The sequence below is a fragment of the Muscardinus avellanarius genome (assembly GCF_963383645.1).
Source record: "Muscardinus avellanarius genome assembly, chromosome: 4".
Taxonomy (NCBI): Eukaryota; Metazoa; Chordata; class Mammalia; order Rodentia; family Gliridae; genus Muscardinus; species Muscardinus avellanarius.
In genome coordinates, this window is record NC_137789.1 from 12,501,945 (window position 1) to 12,521,021 (window position 19,077).

At 42.0% G+C, this 19,077-nt stretch overlaps 1 protein-coding gene across 2 annotated transcripts in view; it reads left to right on the forward strand.

The window, feature by feature from the left end:
* The window catches only part of CYRIB (CYFIP related Rac1 interactor B), a gene marked incomplete at both ends in the record, with an annotated part of 33,027 nt that extends 26,155 nt beyond the window's left edge, over positions 1-6,872 (forward strand). For both annotated transcript variants that reach the window (XM_080694562.1, XM_080694563.1), the window contains 2 exons: positions 630-700; positions 6,809-6,872. In XM_080694562.1, the coding sequence (XP_080550688.1) occupies positions 630-700; positions 6,809-6,872 (135 nt within the window). The remainder of the gene's footprint in view (positions 1-629; positions 701-6,808) is intronic.
* Positions 6,873-19,077: the final 12,205 nt, after the last annotated feature.

Here is a 19,077-nt window from a genome sequence, read left to right on the forward strand (position 1 = left end):
TACTTCTCTTTATACTAAGAGCAGCTGAAGTTGGGGAAATTAAGTACTAGAACTGCTAGTGAATGACAAAGCGGATGGTTGAGCCCAGCTTCTCTGGCTTCCCACGTCGCGGTTGTTTCTGTGATGCTATGCTTTTTCACACTGACCAGGCTACTCTTTCTCAAGTGCCAGTTTCATTGAGCCGTTCCCTGCTTTCTGGCCTGTAGGGAGCCCCTGTGCCTGCCTCTAGGTCCCCGTGAGTTGCTGACTGTGTCTCTGTAGCCCTCTTTTGCTCTGCGAGTTTCCCGTCTGTCCTCCGCGTGCCATGGGCTCCTTCTTCCTGGACAGCCCTTTTCCTTGCTAGCATAGCCATTCTGCCCTCAGTTTGCTGCTTTACATCTTTTCCAGGAAGTCTTCTCTTAGCAAAAGGTTTTGTTTCCCGTTATTGTGGTTGGTACTTTAGTTTGACTGATTTTGTTCTCGAAAAGTTTTGTCACTGACAAACTAAAAACAGTAATGCTTATTTCCCCCCTCAGTTCTAAGAATGAATACTCTGACATTTCTAGGATGTAATATTTCAAGTTCTATTTTGAAAATTAATGTTATATAAAAAGTAGATATTTTACTTTTTCTGTCTTCTTTTTCCTTAGATGAAAGGCTGTATCAAAGTACTTAAGGACCAGCCTCCTAATAGTGTAGAAGGTCTTCTCAATGCTCTCAGGTGTGTATGTATACACGTACGTATAGATAGAAGAAATGTGTAAAGAAAGTATGTGATGTATATATAAGTTTGATGAAAATGCTTCAGAATGCAGAGAGCTCCAAAAGAATATGAAGATGATTGTCCAAGTTGGAAATGTGAAGGTCCCCTTTGCTTATCTGTAATCTTGCTTCTAAGTGTTGACATATTTCATAATGAGCATGGAGATTTAATTGGTATAATTTCCCTAATCTAAAAGAAGAATGTGTGTGTACAAATGAGGATAGAAGCTTCATTTTATAGTTGAAGATTTTGGTATTTGCTTTTTGCCTCTTAAAATGGATTGCTTATTGTTCAATTTTTAATAAAAGTAGTACATGATAATTATAAATAAAATTCAGAAGACTCAGGAGAATTAAAGGAAATGACCTTATCTCACCAGTATCATGTTTGAGATAAACTACTATTAACATTTTGGTATATAGCTTTTCAGTGTTTTTTTTGTACATGTAGATAATCATAGTTTATAATAATCATTTTTTACAAAACAGTACCAGAGTGTTTTATAACTTTTTTTCTTAGTGCTGCATAATTATGTTTCTTTGCTCACAAATACAGATGTTATTACTTTTGTTTATTTCTTACACTGGAAATAAAGTGGTCAGTCTTATTTGATGTGTTTTCCTAGATTTATCTTACTTGATTTAGTCACTAAAGTTCGTAAGATGTTGAATATTTTTAAATGAAAATTTCAGGAGTTTATAACATTTTCAACTACAGAAATTTAATTGGTAATTTAATTTTTCTAATCTAAAAGATGATTTCCCATTGCTTGATTTTTTTTGTACACATGTATACATATATATGTACATGTATATATAATTGTTTTGTACTGAGGATTGAATGCAGGGATATTCTACTAATGAACCTATGTTCCTATCCCTTTTTAATTTTTTATTGGGGACAGGGTCTTGCTAAGTTGCCCAAGCTGGCCTTCAGCTTGTGATCCTCTTGCTCAGCCTCCCACGTTAGCTGGACTACACCCATATGCCACTGCACCCAGCTTATTTGGGGTTTAAACATAAACCATATGAACACAGAATTATTTATATAATGGTGTTTACATCATAAAGCAAAATGTAGTCTGCCGCTTCAGTTGAATGGAACCTTCAAGTAATTTTATTAAGATTATGAAAAGGGCTGTTTAAGTACTGCCTGACCTTTATTTTAAATGAGCATTAGAAGTATTAGTTTAAAATCTTATAATGTAAAGCTATTTCAAACATAAGCCTGGTTTTTAGAATTTTTTTTTCTTGAGGTTTTTACATTGCAGTTTGTCTGTCTGCCTGTCTGTTTGTTTGTTTTGTAATACTAGGGATTGAACTCAGAGGGCATTGTACCCTCTCTGAGCCACACCCTCAGCCCTTTTTATTTTGAAATGGGCTCTGTGGGTCTCACTAAGTTTCTGAGGCTGTCCTTGAACCTGCTGTCCTCCAGTCTCAGCCTCCCAAGTATTGGGGTTATAAGTGTGCACCACTATGCCCGGCTGTTTGACTGGTTTTTACCCATACAGTACGGTGTGTTGTTCACTCTGGATTCTCTTCTGCCTACTCCCTGTGTCTTGGTCAGCCTGTGTTTCCCCCACTGTTTTTTCTTACTGGTTACTGGTTGGTCAGACTTTTTGAAGCCAGCAAGTAGCAGGAAGTCTTTTGTTAAAACTGAGAGGTGTTTGAGGTCCAGGAGAGTTTAGTCTTATTTTGTTACCTTGAATGGGGAATATACTTAAAAGATTAGAAACTTAGAGCCTAGCAGTACCTCCCTTCCCTTTTTCTTGAGAGTTAGGACCAGGAGAGTGGTGGTGGTGGGTGAAGGATAGGGCTGAAGCCTCCTGCACAGTAGACTGTTGAGGGAAGGAGGAAAATCGGCACCAGGTCGGCACGAGTCACCTGCCAGCTTCGTAGAGTTGTCTTTCCAAATATATAGTGGAAATTAGAAAATAAAAATGATGTCAGGGAAACTCGTTTTTTTTTTTTTTTTTCTTTCTTTTTTTTTTCTTCTTCACCATACTAGGGATGGAACCCAGGGTCATTCTAGCTCTGAGCTATGCCCCCAGCCCTATTTTTTAGTCTTAGTTTTGGAACAGGGTCTCACTGATTTGCAAAGGGCCTCACTAAGCAGTGGCTGAGGCTGTCCTCAAACTGTGATCCTATTGTCTCAGCCTTCTAAATGCTGGGATGACAAGCGTGCACCACCACGCCCAGCTTCAAGGAAACTCTTGAACTGCTTATTGGTGATGCTTTCATAGCTGGCTCTTGGTTTTTCACCTAGGAAGTTTTGTAAGGCTCATCATTACACTTAGATACTTTGTAGAGGTGGTTATGATTAGCACCGCTTCATAGTACCATAGGTTTACATTGCAATTTCATTGGTAAGAATTCTTCATAGCTCTGTGAAATATCAGTAGTGTGGACATTGATAGTGCCTCCATTGTTACAAACCTAAGAAGTACCTGGAACTCTGTGAGACCAAAGATTATACAGCTAGTTGGGGTTTATTTTCAGATTCAGCATTTCACTCTTGAAATTCCATATACTTTATGCTATCCCATTAAGTCTTGGGTTTTTTATTAGTTAAACTGTAGTGTGCTTCTGAGTCATTGGACAGTTGTGGAAATGCATATCACCATGTCCCCACCTCCACAGAGGCTCTTTCATTAGGTCTGAGTTGGAGCCCAGGCACCTTCATTTTAAACAAACACCTTGGCTGATACTTTTGAGAATCGTTGCTTGACCTGCGTCAACCCACCTTCATTGTGGTTTACTCAGAGCAAGTGAGATTCTCTTAAGGGAGTATCTTGTAACTCCCAAAGTATTGAAGTGTTACTTATACCTTTAGTGAATGGAACTTCTCTTTTGCATAATTAATCATCAAAAGATTTTAGTGGAAATAAAATTACATGTGTATATTTTGAGTGGTGCTCTGTAGTCATTCTATTATAATAACTCATATAGCACCACTAACTTACAGTATGCTAGGAGAACAAGAGGCCATATGTTCATATGTATATTTAACTTGTGGAGAAATGGAACCAAATGTCTTCAGTCGTGAGAGGGAAAGGGAGCTAGAGCTGCCAGTTCAGGTTCAGTGCTAGATAATGACCTCGTTTATTAAATTGAAGGGTAAGGGTAAGCCAAGCATGGTGGCACACACCTATAATCCCAGTACTTGGGAGGCTGAGACAGGATGATGACAGGTTTGCAGCCAGTCTCAGCAACTTAGCAAGGCCCTCCACAACTTAGTGAGACCTTGTTTCAAAATCAAAAATAAACTAGGGCTGGATGTGTAGCTCAGAAGTAGAATGTCCCTGGGTTCAATCCCCAGTACCATGCCAAAATAAAAAAAAAAAAAAACAGAGTAAAAGGTGTAGGTAACAGTTGTTTCTTTAGTGGGAAATTCACATGTACTTAGAAAAGGAATTTTTTTTGCATGGGCACAAGGAAATAATACATATTTCTTTGTTGTTCTCACATACATGTGTTGGGCCTTAATGAAAGTGGTTGGTGAGGCAGTGTGCATCTCTGGATGGGCTCTGTCCAGGGAAGGATCTGAGAACACCGGGGAGCACAAACACATCCACAGAGCGGCTTCTGTCATGGCAGGAAGGAAAACACTGTTCAGTGGATGCCACAGTACGTGGCTGAGGAGTGATGCTTCTGACTGTTGTGCAGTAGAGATCTTTTTGTGCACATCTTTGACTCTTCATTTAAAAAGGACAAAAACAGGAAGGAAGAGCTGAATGTTGAGGACTTTTTATTGTCTGACATCAGTAGGATTGTGTGTGGCTATATCTCCGTATCTTTGTAAGTAAAACAGAATGGCTGTTTGCCCCATCACTTATAATTTAATGCAGATATTCCTCTGCAGATTTTTCTTTCTAACCTGGCAGCCTACCTTTCTTCCATCTGTAAACATTTACTGAGCTCCTATTATGTTCTTATATTCAGTAATATAAGAACAGTTTGGAAGTCATTTCTCAGTGACTTAAGATCACCTATAAATAGCATGTTTGTCTCTTCTCCAGAAACCTACTTAACTATGGATACTTTCTTCAGTGTTTAAGTTTATTTGCAATGAACGTAATAGGAGCTGAATTTGTAGTTATTTGTCCACTCTTCACTCTTGATCTTTGACACCTCTCGTCTTATTTTCTTTCCATTTCTTTCTTGCTTTTGTTTTTATGGATTTGTATCTTGTTCACCAGCAACATGGCAATAAGTCTTTGGAGGTGGAAAGTAAGGTTTCCTATCTTTCTATGAAAGCAAGGCAGATTTGAATTACAAATTTCTTTATAACAGTGTCTAATTTTCATAAATTCTTTTTAAATTCATACCATTGTACCTGACACTACATACCTCTCTTCTTTCTTAGATGTAAGCTCATTTTGTCTCATTGTACCTAATGTGGAACCTATAAAAATTTAAACTGAGCAGCAAATATATCATTTATAGTAACTTTGAAAAATCTGTTATTTACGTACGTATGTATGTATGTATGTATGTATGTGTGTATGTATGTGTGTATGTGTGTATGTATTTATTTGCGGTACTGGGGATGGAGCCCAGGGCCATTCTACCTCTGAGTTACACCCCCAGGCCTATTTTTTATTCTTTATTTTGAAACAAGATTTCACTTAGTTGTAGAGGGCCTCACTACTTAGCTGAGACTGGTGCAAACCCAGATCCTCCTATCTCAGCCTCCCAAGTACTGGGATTACAAGCGTGCGCCACTACACCTGGCCGAGTTTAATTTTTTTTTTTTTTTTTAGCACAGAAACATCATCTGTGTGTACCTGCTTAAAATGATCTAGTCCTTAAAGATTATATGTGAAATTCTTATAAACCAAATGAATTCTTCTGAATTATTTCCAAAATATATTTCACCTTCAGATTGCACACCTGTCTCTGTTGTTGCTTATCTGCATCCCTTGGGCACTCTCTCTTGGTCCTCAGGAGCAGCTCCCTGCTTCGTTTCCGTCTCCGTCGGCTCTTGGCTCTTCCTCCCTACTGTCTGTCCTCAGCAGCCAGGAGGAGCCTTTTCAGCCTAAGCTCAGTCACATCACTACTGTTCTTAAAGTCCTCCATCAGTGTTTATTCACGTAGTCTACAGATGCCTGACTCTGGCCTCCAAATGTTCACCACAGCTGGTGTCCCAGCTCTGTAGCCTCTTCTTTCTTGCCCTTTTCTCCTTCACTCCTAGTTGGCTCCTTTTATAGGTTGGTGCATCATCGTTTTTCTCTCTTCTAGATAGTAAGTTTCTGGAACAGCCCTGGATATACAGTAGACTTGCTTATTGGATTTCTACTACTTAAAGCACTCTTGTAGTGAATCTTCATCTGATGATCACTCTTAAGAGTGTTTCTGTTATGAATTCTTAGCTTGGTTTTGTAGGACTGAAAAGAATACACCTGCCTGACAGTAAGGAACTTAGAGAATTGAGATATTTTAGGAATGTGAGTTGTAGATATTGAGCTGTTGTAATACAGAACAGAACAGAGCCCGGGAGAGTAAGTAAATATTTTAGGTTTTGTGGGCCACGTGGTTTCTGTCATAGCTTAGTTTTGCCATTGTGGCAAGAAGATAACCATAGATAATATGAATTAGTCAACTTGCTTTGTTTCAATACAATTCCATATATTTTCATGGTGACACCAAATGCCACTGTTCTCTGGATCTACACTGTCCGCCCCTCAGTCATCCAGTGTGAGAAGAAAAAAATGTGTTTAGCTCACAGATTGCGCAAATAGGTGATGAGTTGGATTTGGCCTGTGGGCCATAATTTGCCAATCCCTGGGATAAAATAGTTATTTACCACTGAGAGGTAGCTAATTGCTTACTTGAGAGTTAGCCAGTCATTTCAGCAGCATGTAGTTGTAATTAAGTGAAATGACATTGGCTGTTCTGGTAAGTGGTGGGAGGATAATCTATGCAGAACCTGAACAAGGTTCAGCTGCAGGGAAAAGGCATAATTTTGTGAGAGAAGATTGACCTGACCAATTGCTCATTTTGTCATAATTGTAGAACCCAATGCCGATTTTAAGTTCTGTAAAATTGATTGATGTTTTTCTTTTAGGTACACAACAAAACATTTGAACGATGAGACTACCTCCAAGCAAATTAAATCCATGCTGCAATAACAGTGCTGGAGTGAGCGTCTGCTGCAGATGGAAGACAGTATTCTGCGATGACTGAGAATGCACAGTTTTTAGTGATTGCAATTACTATCTCATTTATTCTGGCTTTTATTTCTTTTCTCCGTTCCTCTTCCCTCTTTTTTAATCATGTTCTTGTTCTTAAGACTTCTTTTCTGTGCCAAAATCAGTAAAGTTATACTCTGAAAGGATATTGTCCTTTCACACAGGCCATCTAAGGCAGCTAATTATGCATTGCATTGGGGTCTCTACTGAGAAAAATTCTGTGACTTGAACTAAATATTTTTAAATGTGGATTTTTTTTGAAAACTAATATTTAATATTGCTTCTCCTGCATGGCAAAACTGCCTATTCTGCTATTTAAAAGCCCTCAATGACTTTATTTTCTACTGCCGCTTTTTCATGTGCAGCCAAAATGAAAATGTTTAAATTAAATGTGTGTTGTACAAATGGTACCCAACACAAACTTTTTTTAAATTAGTAAGACTTTTGTTAAGTTTTAAGTTTGCATTTTGAATTTTTTTAAGGATGTATGTTGTGTGTTTAACCTTTATTAACTAACGTTAAAAACTGTGATGTGTGCGTAGAATATTACGTATGCATGTTCATGTTTAAAGAATGGCTGTTGACGATAAAATAAAAATTAGCTTTCATTTTTCTAAGCGTGGCTTGGTTTACTGATGTTTTGTTTTTAGGTTTTTGAAGTTTTTCTCATGTATAGTTTTATGGAATGCATATACTCATTACATAATTCCCCTTTTAAAGTATAGACAGCTGGGTCTTTTAATAGAATTTTTCTTTATCATTGTCTATGTACATCATTTTAATTGATTTTAAAACTTTGCTATGTATACTAAGACCAGTGAACTTGTCATTAACTTCTCTTCTTGTTTGTATGGATGTGATAATAGAAGGAAAAGCACACTTGCTTGATGCTCAGTGTCAGGAGTGGAATGGCAGCCACGTGAAGCAAGGGGTGTGGATGGAAGAGCAGCCCTTAACATTGGGAGGGGGACTTCCCAGGTGGAAGTTGAAGGCCATTTTCTCACTAGTGGTAGAAAACTAGCAAGCTCATAGTTTAAGGTCATAAAACCTAAATGATGAAATCTAAATCTCACAGTTGTTTGAAGCTTCTTGAAGGTTGTGTAACCCAACCAGTGGCTTAATGATAAGAGTATTCAAGGTATAGTACAACTGCAGTGACTGACCATGAAAGAGAACCACGGTGGCTTCCATCAAGATCTTCTGCATTAGCAGCCCACTCATGGTGCATACAACCGTTCACGTTTTAGCCACCGCTGACTTCTCCGGCCTCCTGCTTTCTGCCCTCCCGCTTCGCACCAGTTCTCTAGCCAAGCTCAGCTCCTTGCTGTATCTACAGATTGTACCATGTGCTGTCACTGCCATAACTCTGGTCTGGCTGGAACCAGAACCTGACTTCCTCATCTGATGAGGAAGGATGTTCATCTGATGAACACCAGCTCTCATCTTTCAAGTATCATTTACTTCTCTTCCCTCCTTCATGAAGCTTCCTGGATAATACTGGCCATGTCTTTCCAGGCATCTATAAGCCTGTTGGAATGCATTGAAAAGTAGCCTCACGAAAGATCCATCTATCTGGAATTACAAATATGATTTCATTTGGAAAAGGCATCTGAAGGAGAAATTAAGGACCTGGAGATGACATTGTCTGGGATTAGGGTGAGTCCTAACTCTAAAGTCCATGTGAGAGAAAAGAAGGGGAAACAGACACAGGGAGGAAACCAGCTATGAGAGGATGGAGCCAAGGCAAACCATTTGTCTACAGCCAAGGGACTCTTAAGATTGCTGGAAGGTCCTAGAACAGGGTCTCCCTCAGAGCCGCTAGAAAGAACCAATCCTGCCTGCGGATAGTTGATGATTTCAGACTTCTGCCCTTTAGGACTATGAAAAAAAATTTTTTTCCTGTTGTGTCAAGCTCCCCCGTTCATGGTAATTTGTTACAGTTGCCCTAAGAATCTAATAGGAGCATCTTTTAAGACATCTCTGATATGCAACTGCACTTTTGGATATCTTTTCTGATACTGGGAACATCGTGGTGTCTGGAGACTGAGAAGAGCCAGGCTCAGTTGTCCCTTAGTGTCCCAAGGAAGGACTTGCACAGTGTCCAGATCTGAGTAGGTGCCAAGTGAATGCCTGAGTAGAGTGAATGAGTACAAGTACAAAATAAGATTCAGCTGAAATAGATGTAGAAATACTGCTGTGGTCCATTCAGGTTAATATAGTTCATGATCTGCATGTTGAAGAATAATTGGAAAAAGAAACCCTCTCAAGTAGCCCAGGGATCAGCACACTGGTCTGTGGGCCAGTCCACCCACTATCTGTTTTTGTATAGCCTGTGAACTAAGAATGGATTTTTAAAAGGTTGGAAGAAAAGAATAATGAATGGTTTTTAAAAAGGTGGAAAAATATTTTGTAGCATGAGAAAAGTATATGAATTAAAATTCCAGTGTTCATAAATAAAACTTTATTGGAACATAGACTCATTGAATTACGCATTATCTTTTGTGTTTTTTTTCATATTATAGCAGTAGAAGTGAATTGTGACAGAAACCAATGTCCTTCAGAGCTTGAAATATTTACTGGGAAAGACAGTAAATATTTCTGTTAAATGTGTTCATACCTTTCCTAGTTACAAGAGTAGGTTTATTTGAGAACCTCAAGTACTTGGAGAACTTAGAAGCACCTCTTAGGTAGCCTGAGAATTAGGATAGTTTATACCTATAATGTCCTATACATTAGAAATGCTCGGTGTTCTTATTCTGACCATCATGTCTTTGTAGTTCATTTTAGCTTCTGTGTCCATAGCGTGTATTTTCATTTATTCAGAGCAGTCAAGGTACTAGTTCTAACTCTAAGATCTAGGTGATGCTTTACGATCTGTGTGTGGTATTGGGGACTGAACGCAGGGCCTCATATGCCAGGCAAACAACCTACCACTGAGCTACATCCACAGCTCTTCTATTTTTTACTTTGAGACAGAGTCTTATTTTTTTGCTGTCCTGAAGATTGAACCTGGGATTTTGTGCCAAAATCCCCCCCCTCAAACCCCCCCCCCCAAAAAAAAAACACCTGACAAGAACAACGTACAGGAGAGAAGGTTGTGGGTTAAGCAGACTGGCTGGGGCGTGTGGTGGGGAAGAGCTGTTCTCAGTGCTGGAGGCTGGATGGAGGGAGGGATGAGGACAAATAAAGTCAGTCCCCAAGACCACACTCCCGCCATGCCCCACCTCTGACCTGCTGCCTCTACGGGGAGATCCTGAACCCAAATCAACAACAGGCAAGCCTTTAACACTGAGGTGCATCCAGATCCATAAAATTATTTTAAGTACCCATCTCCAGTATGTGGTATTCTTCAGTGGACCATTCACAAACTTTCTGTCAATACTTAGTACATACCTGTCCAGAGACACACACAGCCTAGTATCCTAGGACAAGAAAGATGGGTGAGAAACAGCCATTTGGGGGCTATATGAGGACACCTGGAGCCAAAGGAGTGAAGGCAAATACTGGCATAAATTATCCAGTACCTGGTCTGAATATTCTATCGACACATCATACTAGGATCCTTCAAGTACTGTTGTTTTGGAAAAAAATTTTTTTCAAGTCTAATCTACATCTAGGAGATGTAGGAGAAATAAGGTGGGTTTGGGTTTTTAAGTCAGACAGGTATGGGTCATCGGTTCCTAGCTCTGTGGCCCTAGAGGCTCCTTAATTTCACTGAACCCTCAACTTCCTCTCCTATAAAGGAGTCGGCACCATATAGGTTGTAAGAATTATGTGGGATTTAGCATCTGTTGCAGAATTGGTGTTTTCAGTTACAGCACCTCCAGCCGACATAACACCATGTTGTGAGGATTCTCAGCTGAAAGGGAGTGGTCACTGCCCCTGGAAGGCATGCAGGTTTGTCCACTTCAAATTTGTTTGGCATTTCTTGGTGCACAGAGAAACCCTTTGATACTCCGTTGGAGCCCGGTTCCTGGGTACGCCTTGAGGTCCTTGGGAGTGCTGCTCCCTTCCTGCCCTTCTGAGCAGTCCCAGCTTGGGGAACTTGTCTGGCTGTAGTGCACTCCCAGGGTATGCTCAGTTCTGAATATGCCCTAGCTTCCTCTTAGCGGCTCTGGCTTCTAACACTCAGCACACAATCACAATAGCGAAGTGATGGTAGGACTTCTATTTAATGCCTGCCTTGTGGTCCAGGAGGTCCCATAAGGAGGTCCTGTGGAATATGGTGCCACAGTATCCAAGGAGAAGAGGCCCAGTTGGGAAGAGCCACATCTCTGCCGTGAGTGACCTTCGTGCAGTCCATTCACCAGTGGTGGCCTGCAGGGGTTGAGGTGAGCTGTTGGGCGAGGCAGTGGGAGTGGTGGCTGTGCAGCAGGGGGTAGGAAGAGATTACTGGGAGAGGGATTCATGAGCTGCCCAGATTTGAACTCATTTTCCGGCCAAGGAAAGAGCCAGGTGACTTGAAAGGCAAAATTAATTGGTGTCAGTCACATTGCTGGACATTTATCTCTTCCCTGTGTTAGTTCAGATAGAATGTCTTGTTTTAGAGATAAGAGGGCTGGGGAGGACAGAAGTAAGGCTTGTTCTCCCATTCAACATAAGAGTTCCATGGCTGCCTCCTTAGCACATTCATTTTAAAAAACTTCTCTCTGAAATGTGAATACATTTTTCTGAAACCTAGATTGGCCATTTAACAGCTGAACGACCAAAGGATTCTTTCTCAGGAACCCCCAAGCCATGTCTTTGAATTGCAAACATAAGAGGTAGGGGCCTGTTCTTCCAGTTCCTGTGAGAAGGAGTCATTATGCTGTCATGAAGATGTGAGGGTTTGTTCTCTGGATAAAGCCAGTTAGGTAACAGGTGAATCTAGGATAAAAGGTGCCTGACAAGTGAAGTAGTCCAGTTCTCTGACTTGTGTGTTGGGCACTGTTCAACTTCAAAATACTTAAATGTGCTGAGTCTGCCTGTGTAAAAGGGTGAGATCTCAGTCTTTGCAATCTCTTAGTGGATTGTCTTTGGTGTGCATCATATTTGGTTTAATGTTTAATAATAGAAGTGTTTTCTTTTTCTGCAACCTTTGTACACGGATTTTTTGGGGGTTGGGAGATTTTGCTTAGAATCATTGTATTTTCTCAACATCTGAAACTCAAAGAGGGATCCTGATTTTCTCCAGTGACACTGCAAGTACCAAGGCAAGTTGCTGAGCAGTTTTGTTCAGTAGTTTCTTTTCTGATTTGTGATTAGGGTTAAATTTGTTCATGCAAATCCAGCATTTGTTTTCAGCACCAGGATTTTGTAGGTTGGATCCTTTCAGAGACCTAAGTCCTGTGAACAGACACCTGCTCCCCCTGGTGGTCAGGATGAGACTTTCAGGCACTGCCATGAGTTTAGCCTTTCCTGTAAATTCATTTAGTTTACACTTTCCAGTTCTTAAAAACATGATGTTTTTGAAAACAGGAATCCTTGTTTCCCTGTCCAAATTAAAAGCACTCTTTCATTCACCCTGAATTTTAATAGCATTTCCACCTCCTGGTGGGTGTGTTAATCAGCTTCCTGTCACTGTGACAAGTACCTAAGAATAGCACTGTGGAGGAAGAGTTACTCGGGTTCATGGACGCAGGGGCTGGAGTCCACAGGCCCTGGCTCCACTGGCTGTGGGCTTGAGGGGAGGCACAGCATCGTGGCTGAAGGGCCTGGAGAAGCTGTGCAGCTCACGGTGGCTGGAAGCAGAGAGAAGTAGGAAGTGCTGGGGAGGGTTGACCCTTCCAGGGCACACAGTCCAGGACCCACGCCTGTGGTCAGGCCCACCTCCTGCAGCTCCCCTCCTCCCAGCAGCCCTGCATCCAGCTATCAGTGCATCGATCACTGGTGAGGTCAGGCCCTGCTGACCCTGTCCCTTCCCTGGAGCCCACCTCACCTGGACACCACTGTACAGCCCCTTGGGGGGACATTCCAGGTTGAAGCCATAACAGCAGGTGTCTCTGACCTCTTCCCTAAGTCTGAATCCCATCCCTGCCCTTACATCTCAGTGGAGAGCTACTTGGGTCCAGATGTTCTTTCTCTGGAAGCCAGAGGCCAGGAGTTGCACTGGACTGGAGTGCAGCCTGCTGCAGTCTGTGGCCACCCACAGGGGGCACTACACCAGGCCCCTCCCTTGACCAGGACTGCAGTGCGGATACTGTAGTTGTGTGTGTGGAGAGGGTGTCCCCTGGTCTCTGAGGAGCTGAGTCCAGCTGCCTGGGCTGTGTGCTAGCAGCACTCAGCCTCGGGGAGGAGAGGCCCTGGACTGAGAGCCTGTGCTGTCCCCAGCACTCTCACCACACCCAGGTGTGCGACTGACACGTGGGGGCCGGCCCCATTTTTGTGTGTGTGTGTGTGTATGTGTGTGTGTGTGTGTGTGTGTGTGTGTGTGTGTGTGAGATACATTTTGAATGAAATCTGCCTTTGCTGCCTCTCTGCTGTCTAGCTCTGGCTTTCTTTGACAAACCCCAGGACTAGAATCTAGATCATGCATTACAAAAGTAAACCTGGAACCCAGAAACTATAGCTGGCAATTTATTTCCATTTGCTGACTGACTCCGTGGGGAGAAGGTTTTGAGAAGGGCGAATGACACTGCATAGGTGTCACCTGAGGTTCCTCCCCTACCTGGAGGTCCTCCCGCAGAGAGGGGACCTGACTCAGAACGAGTGGAGTTCTTTTTTTTTTTTTGGTACTAGGGATGTAACCCAGGGGCATTCTACCTCCGAGCTACATACCTCTAGCCCTGCTTTTATTCTTTATTTTGAAACAGGGTCTCACTGAATTGAAAAGGGCCTCAGTAAGCAGTAGCTGAAGCTGTCCTCGAACCTCGATCCTGTCTCAGCCTCCCAAATGCTGGGATTCCAAGAGTGTGCCACCACACCCAGCAAAGAATGGAGTTCTGGACAAACATGGCAGGAATGCATTTAAGGAATGCAATTAAAGGCACAGAGATTTATGCAGGAAAGCAGAAACACACTAAGAGGAAGTGGGGGCTGTCTTGAGAGTGAGAAGCAAGGCCTTGGTCTGTGTGGAGAGGGATGGGAGCTGGCGGCTGGTACAGAGGCGGGGCGCAGGTGAGGCTGTGCAGTCCACATGGGTTGTCATCATGCTTACATGTCCCCGTTGCATCACGCTCCTTTCCTGGGGTAAAGACTTGGGCACAGGGACAGGATGGGTTGGTTACTCTGAGTTGCTTCTTTTGCAATCCAAGGATTTAAGGGCGTTTCCTGCCTTCCAACAGTTCCTGTGGGTGTTTCTCAAATTTGAGACTCAGTTTTTTTTATCCTGTATCCCCCAATTTCTATCTCATAAGGAAGAGAAGAATGTGGGCAAGGACAGAGACCAGGAAGCAAAATTAAAGATGCTTACAGGAGCTGGTGGGGAGAGGAGAAATAGAAAAGGGGGATGTCGGGGAAGCCGAGAGGAAGGAGGGGGCAAGAGAAGAGAGGTTTGTGAAAACCTGGATAAAGGCTACCCTGAGAATGTAACTGATGGATGGAGAATTTTCACAAAAGTGGCATGTACAATGCTTTAGTCTTTCTGAAATCTTAAGTAAATCCACAGCACTTGTTCTGTTAGGAGTGAAGCAGAGACCCAAATAGAGATGGACAACACAGGGCTGCTGTTCACACACTAAGATTAGAGCCAGGCCTAGCAGTGTAAGATTAAACCCAGTCCTAGCGACTGGAGGCTGAGGCAAGAAGATGGATCACAAGTTCAAGGTCAGCCTGGACACTTTAGAAAGACTTTGTCTCAGAATGTAAGTGAAAATGGGCCGGGGATAGCTCAGTGATAGAGCATCCCTGGGTTCAAGCCTAATCCTACTCTAGGAGGATCAGGGTGTTTCAGATGCTGCTGTTATTACTGGAATCGGATGTCCCACTGTCCAGGCTGCCAGCTGCTGGAGCACCACTGTTCAGGAGAGGAGTGTTGGTAGGAAGGAATCAAGTTTCTTCAAAGACAGCCCTAGCAGATAAAGACAGCCCCAGCAGAGAGAAGGTTCCTTCAAGCTCTACTTGCCAGGACCAGGGGTGCAAAGGGCTTTCAGTGGGAGGGGAAGTGGCATCGAGTCTGCAGGCAGGTTGGGGTCTTCTCCAGGACTTGGCAATGGACTTGGAACTCCAAGGTCCTACAGCTCCTGCGTTTTCTTTTCAGTCTCTACTCTTCTCCACGTCAATTTATAGCCTTTGTGTTAGTTGATGACTAATAAATACTATTTACAATAGAGCCACCTAGTGGATCTTCTCTTCTTCCAAAGAATAAAAGGGGTGGAAGAGGGGAGGATGGCAGTTTCAAGGGAGCCCCTGCTGCATTGGGACTCCTTTCATAGTTTCCCCTCTCTCTGTCCTCTGGGAAATTTGAAAGTAAGGCTCTCTTGGCTATTGTGAGGATCAGTATCCTCCTCCATTTTAAGGCTCATAAAAAAGAATTCAGTGTTCACTGGACTCATGAGCTTCCCAAAGTGCTGAGTTAGTTTCCTCTGATTTCTGGAACGCTCCATAGCAGCGTAGGGCCCTCGGAATGTTGGTGCGTGGAAAAATTGTGAATATAATTAAACATTTTATTTTTCAAGTCTATAGTTTTTATAATACAAATTAGAGAACGTGAGAGTCAATTTTGGTAAACCTTGTAAGCAGTGACACGGTAATACGTAGAAAGCACAGCTCTGAGCAACCCCATGAAATGAATAACACATTCCCAAGGTGGACACAGGCATGGACTTCTATGAACATGGAAAGAAAGCAGAGGTAGAACATGTGCATTGCAAAATAATATGGCAACTTCACCCGAAATCTTGTCCTGCCTGCAGGGCCCAGATGGATTTCTACCCCATCTTAATATCATGATTATTATCATCATCATTATTGTTAAAGATGAGAACCATAAGAGAAGCAAAACGAGGTGTTGCCAGAATTCCTGGAAAATTTCTACCCATTTCCAAAAATGACACAAATATTTATCTCTTCCTTTCTTTTCTTTTCCTTTCCTCCCTTCTTTTTCTTTCCCTTCCCTTCCCCTTACTTTCCCTTCTCTTTCTCTCTCCCTCTCCCTTCCTGGCAAATGTCCAATGAGTAGCAAAAAGCAGGAGCAAAGATGTGGCATCTTTACCTCCATCTTGCTTCTGATTTTTGCTCTGAGTCCAGGGACAACAGGTCTGATCTAGAGACATCTGTGATGACTGGAAACTCCCCCTCGCACAACAGCCACTTTTTTATCCGTGACAGGGCATATCTGACCAATCTTGAGATAATGATGGACCAGACTATGCCTGACTAAGGTTACCTGTGTTAGCAGCTGTTCAGACCCTCCAGCTGTGAAACAACCAATCTTGTCCTTATTCCCCTTCCCCTTTCTATAATCTCATAGTCACTGTCAGCCCCTTGAGGATGGGGCTAAGGATGAGCCCCCCCCCCACAATGTAGCTACACTGATGAAAGCTCTTTTCCTGCTTTTCACCATTACTTTGTTTGGTTATAGGGTGAGTGACCAGAACTGATTGGTGGGAACCCAGAGTCAGGCCTCTGGTGTAGGACTCCAGAAATGTCTTTTCTTTAACTATAACATTGCTGCAATATTGGATTGCACAATTACATGCCTGGTACTTGAATAGAGGAGGTGTGAAGAACAGCAATTCCTGTCATACCAGAGCTCCACATGTGGGCAGCCCTGTAGCTCCCCCAGGACCCGGGCACTGAAGGGGTCCCCGACTCTCCCCTGAGTTTCCCTTCTTGCTGTCCCACAGTGTTGTCTTACATTCAGCATGTTTATGAGAGGGATATGAGAAGTTAATTATTCCAGCCTTGGTTTTGGGGAATCTATGAGTCAAAGACTTGTTCAGCCGGTCTTTATGTAAAGAAAGGGGCACAGTTTCTAAAGAACCTGTCTATACTGACTTAGGAGTGCCTTACAGATACATAATCAAAAGATACTAATTCTGTTCCATAGACTTTGGGCCTGGGAAGACTCCAGATTTGAGCTGCTGTGATCTGGAACTCAGTTCCAGACCTGGTCTCCTGGAAGAGAAGTGGACCCTCCTTTACTTATTTTTCCCGAATACTTCATTGGAAATTGAGGCAGAGACATACTGGTGGGAAGGGAACAAGGTGAGGAGAACCACACTGATCAGGTCCCTGGAGTCTGTGAGATTCTGCTTGATGTCAAAGGTCTGAAGACTGGAAGGGCCTGCTCAATTATACTCTTTCTCTATAGGATAAAACAATATACAGTCTGGTAAGTGCTCATGGGGACCAGGGAATGAATAAGGAGATCTATGGTCAGAGACGGAAATGTTCAGAATGGGTTTGTGAAATGAGCTGAGAATTTTTTTTTTTTTTTTGGTCCTACATAATTTGACCTACAAAGAAGGTAGGACTTCTTCCTTAAATTCTCCTTAAGAGAATTAAGAGAGAATTCCTGAGAGCATATAAGACTAAGGTATATATATCTTTATATATCTTTGCCTATGTCCAATTTTAGATGTTCTTCTTTTGCTATTATTTTCTGCTGTCCCATGATGTCTTCCTGTCCCACACTGGACAGAATTAAAATGTCACATCAAGGCTTTTATATGAATCATTGAAAATTCTGTCTCTCTTCAGTATTGAACATATTCTAAATGTTCAGACTGAATTCTATGTGGCTGGAAATCCTGTTCTTATTTGCTCAGAAGAACGCAATTTAATCAGATTACTCTCATTCAGTCTGATCTTCAAAATGTTGTTTTGAAATACTTTCCCCTACCTGTTAAATATTCAAGTTCATGACTTTATCTATACTTAAGGTTTCCCTTCCCACCTATACATTAGTAAGAGCTCAAATTTTTTGTGTGTGTATGTGGTGCGGGGACATTCTACCTCTGAGCTATACTCCTAGCCCTATTTTTAAAATTTGGAAACAGGGTTTTGCTAGGTTGCTGAGGCTAGCGTTGAAACTGTAATCTTCTTGTTTCAGCCTCCCAAGTACTGGGATTATAGCTATAAGACACCATGCCTGGCTACAGCTCAACCATTTATCTTTAGGCAGTTCTCTACTATAACTATGCCAGTCTATGTGTTTTAATTTCCTCCTGGATCTCAAACTCAATGTGTCCAAATAGAAATTTGTTTTCTTTCCTATGAACACATCTTGCATTTTCATTACTCAGAAAAATGGCAAACTATCTATTCTCTTAACCATGCCAGAAACCCCAAATCCCTTTTGTTCCTCCCTCTTCCTCATAACCTACATGAAAGCCATCCTTGACTCTTTGATTTTATAGAACTTCTCAGTCATCAACCCAGTATAAGCTGCCAATATCTCTCAGAGTCTCAGAATTCATTTACATCCTACTAGATAATCCAGGTCAGAATTGTTTTCCTGACTTATAAATAGTATTTTCTCCAGATTTGAGTTGTGAGACCTATGGAAACCACCTTGTCATTCCACCCTGTCTGTATGTCGTTTCTACCACATAAACCAGGATCTGATCACTTCTCATTATTTTGAGTGCATCAACCTGGTCTTACATGGACTATTGCAAAACCATCCTAACTAGACCTTCTGCTTCTGCCCATATTGTCTTATTGCAGTCTCTTATCAACACAGCGGTCACTGGCATATTGTCAAAAAGTAAACAAGGTTTGCGCTCAGTCCCCTCTAATGGCTCCTAATCTCACAGCAGGTAACAGAGGTGACACTGACCAACGGGGTGGAACTAACTTCACTCGGCTCCTTCTGACCTCGTTGTCCTTCCTTTTGTATCTCACTCATTCACACGCACATTGCATCAAGGTCTTAGCACTATCTGATTTCCCTTTCTGGAATAGTTTTTTCCATATACACTTATTGCTTATATGTACTTACTTATATACTCTAGGTTTCATTTAGACGTAAAATAGCCAACACATCATCACCTGTACCAGGGCCTATGTCTTCTTACAAACCCACCTTCCCTCTTGCTATTCAGTTGATATAATTGAGACCTCTTTTCTGTCTTTAGAGAATTTCTGAGTTACAGATAAGAGGATATCAGGCTTTCTTGCTATAACCATAATGGTTGTGAATTTCATAGTAGGGCTTTCATCTGAAACCAGACCGTTTTTAGAATACCATAGTTAAGAGAACTATGGGCTAGATACTACCCTA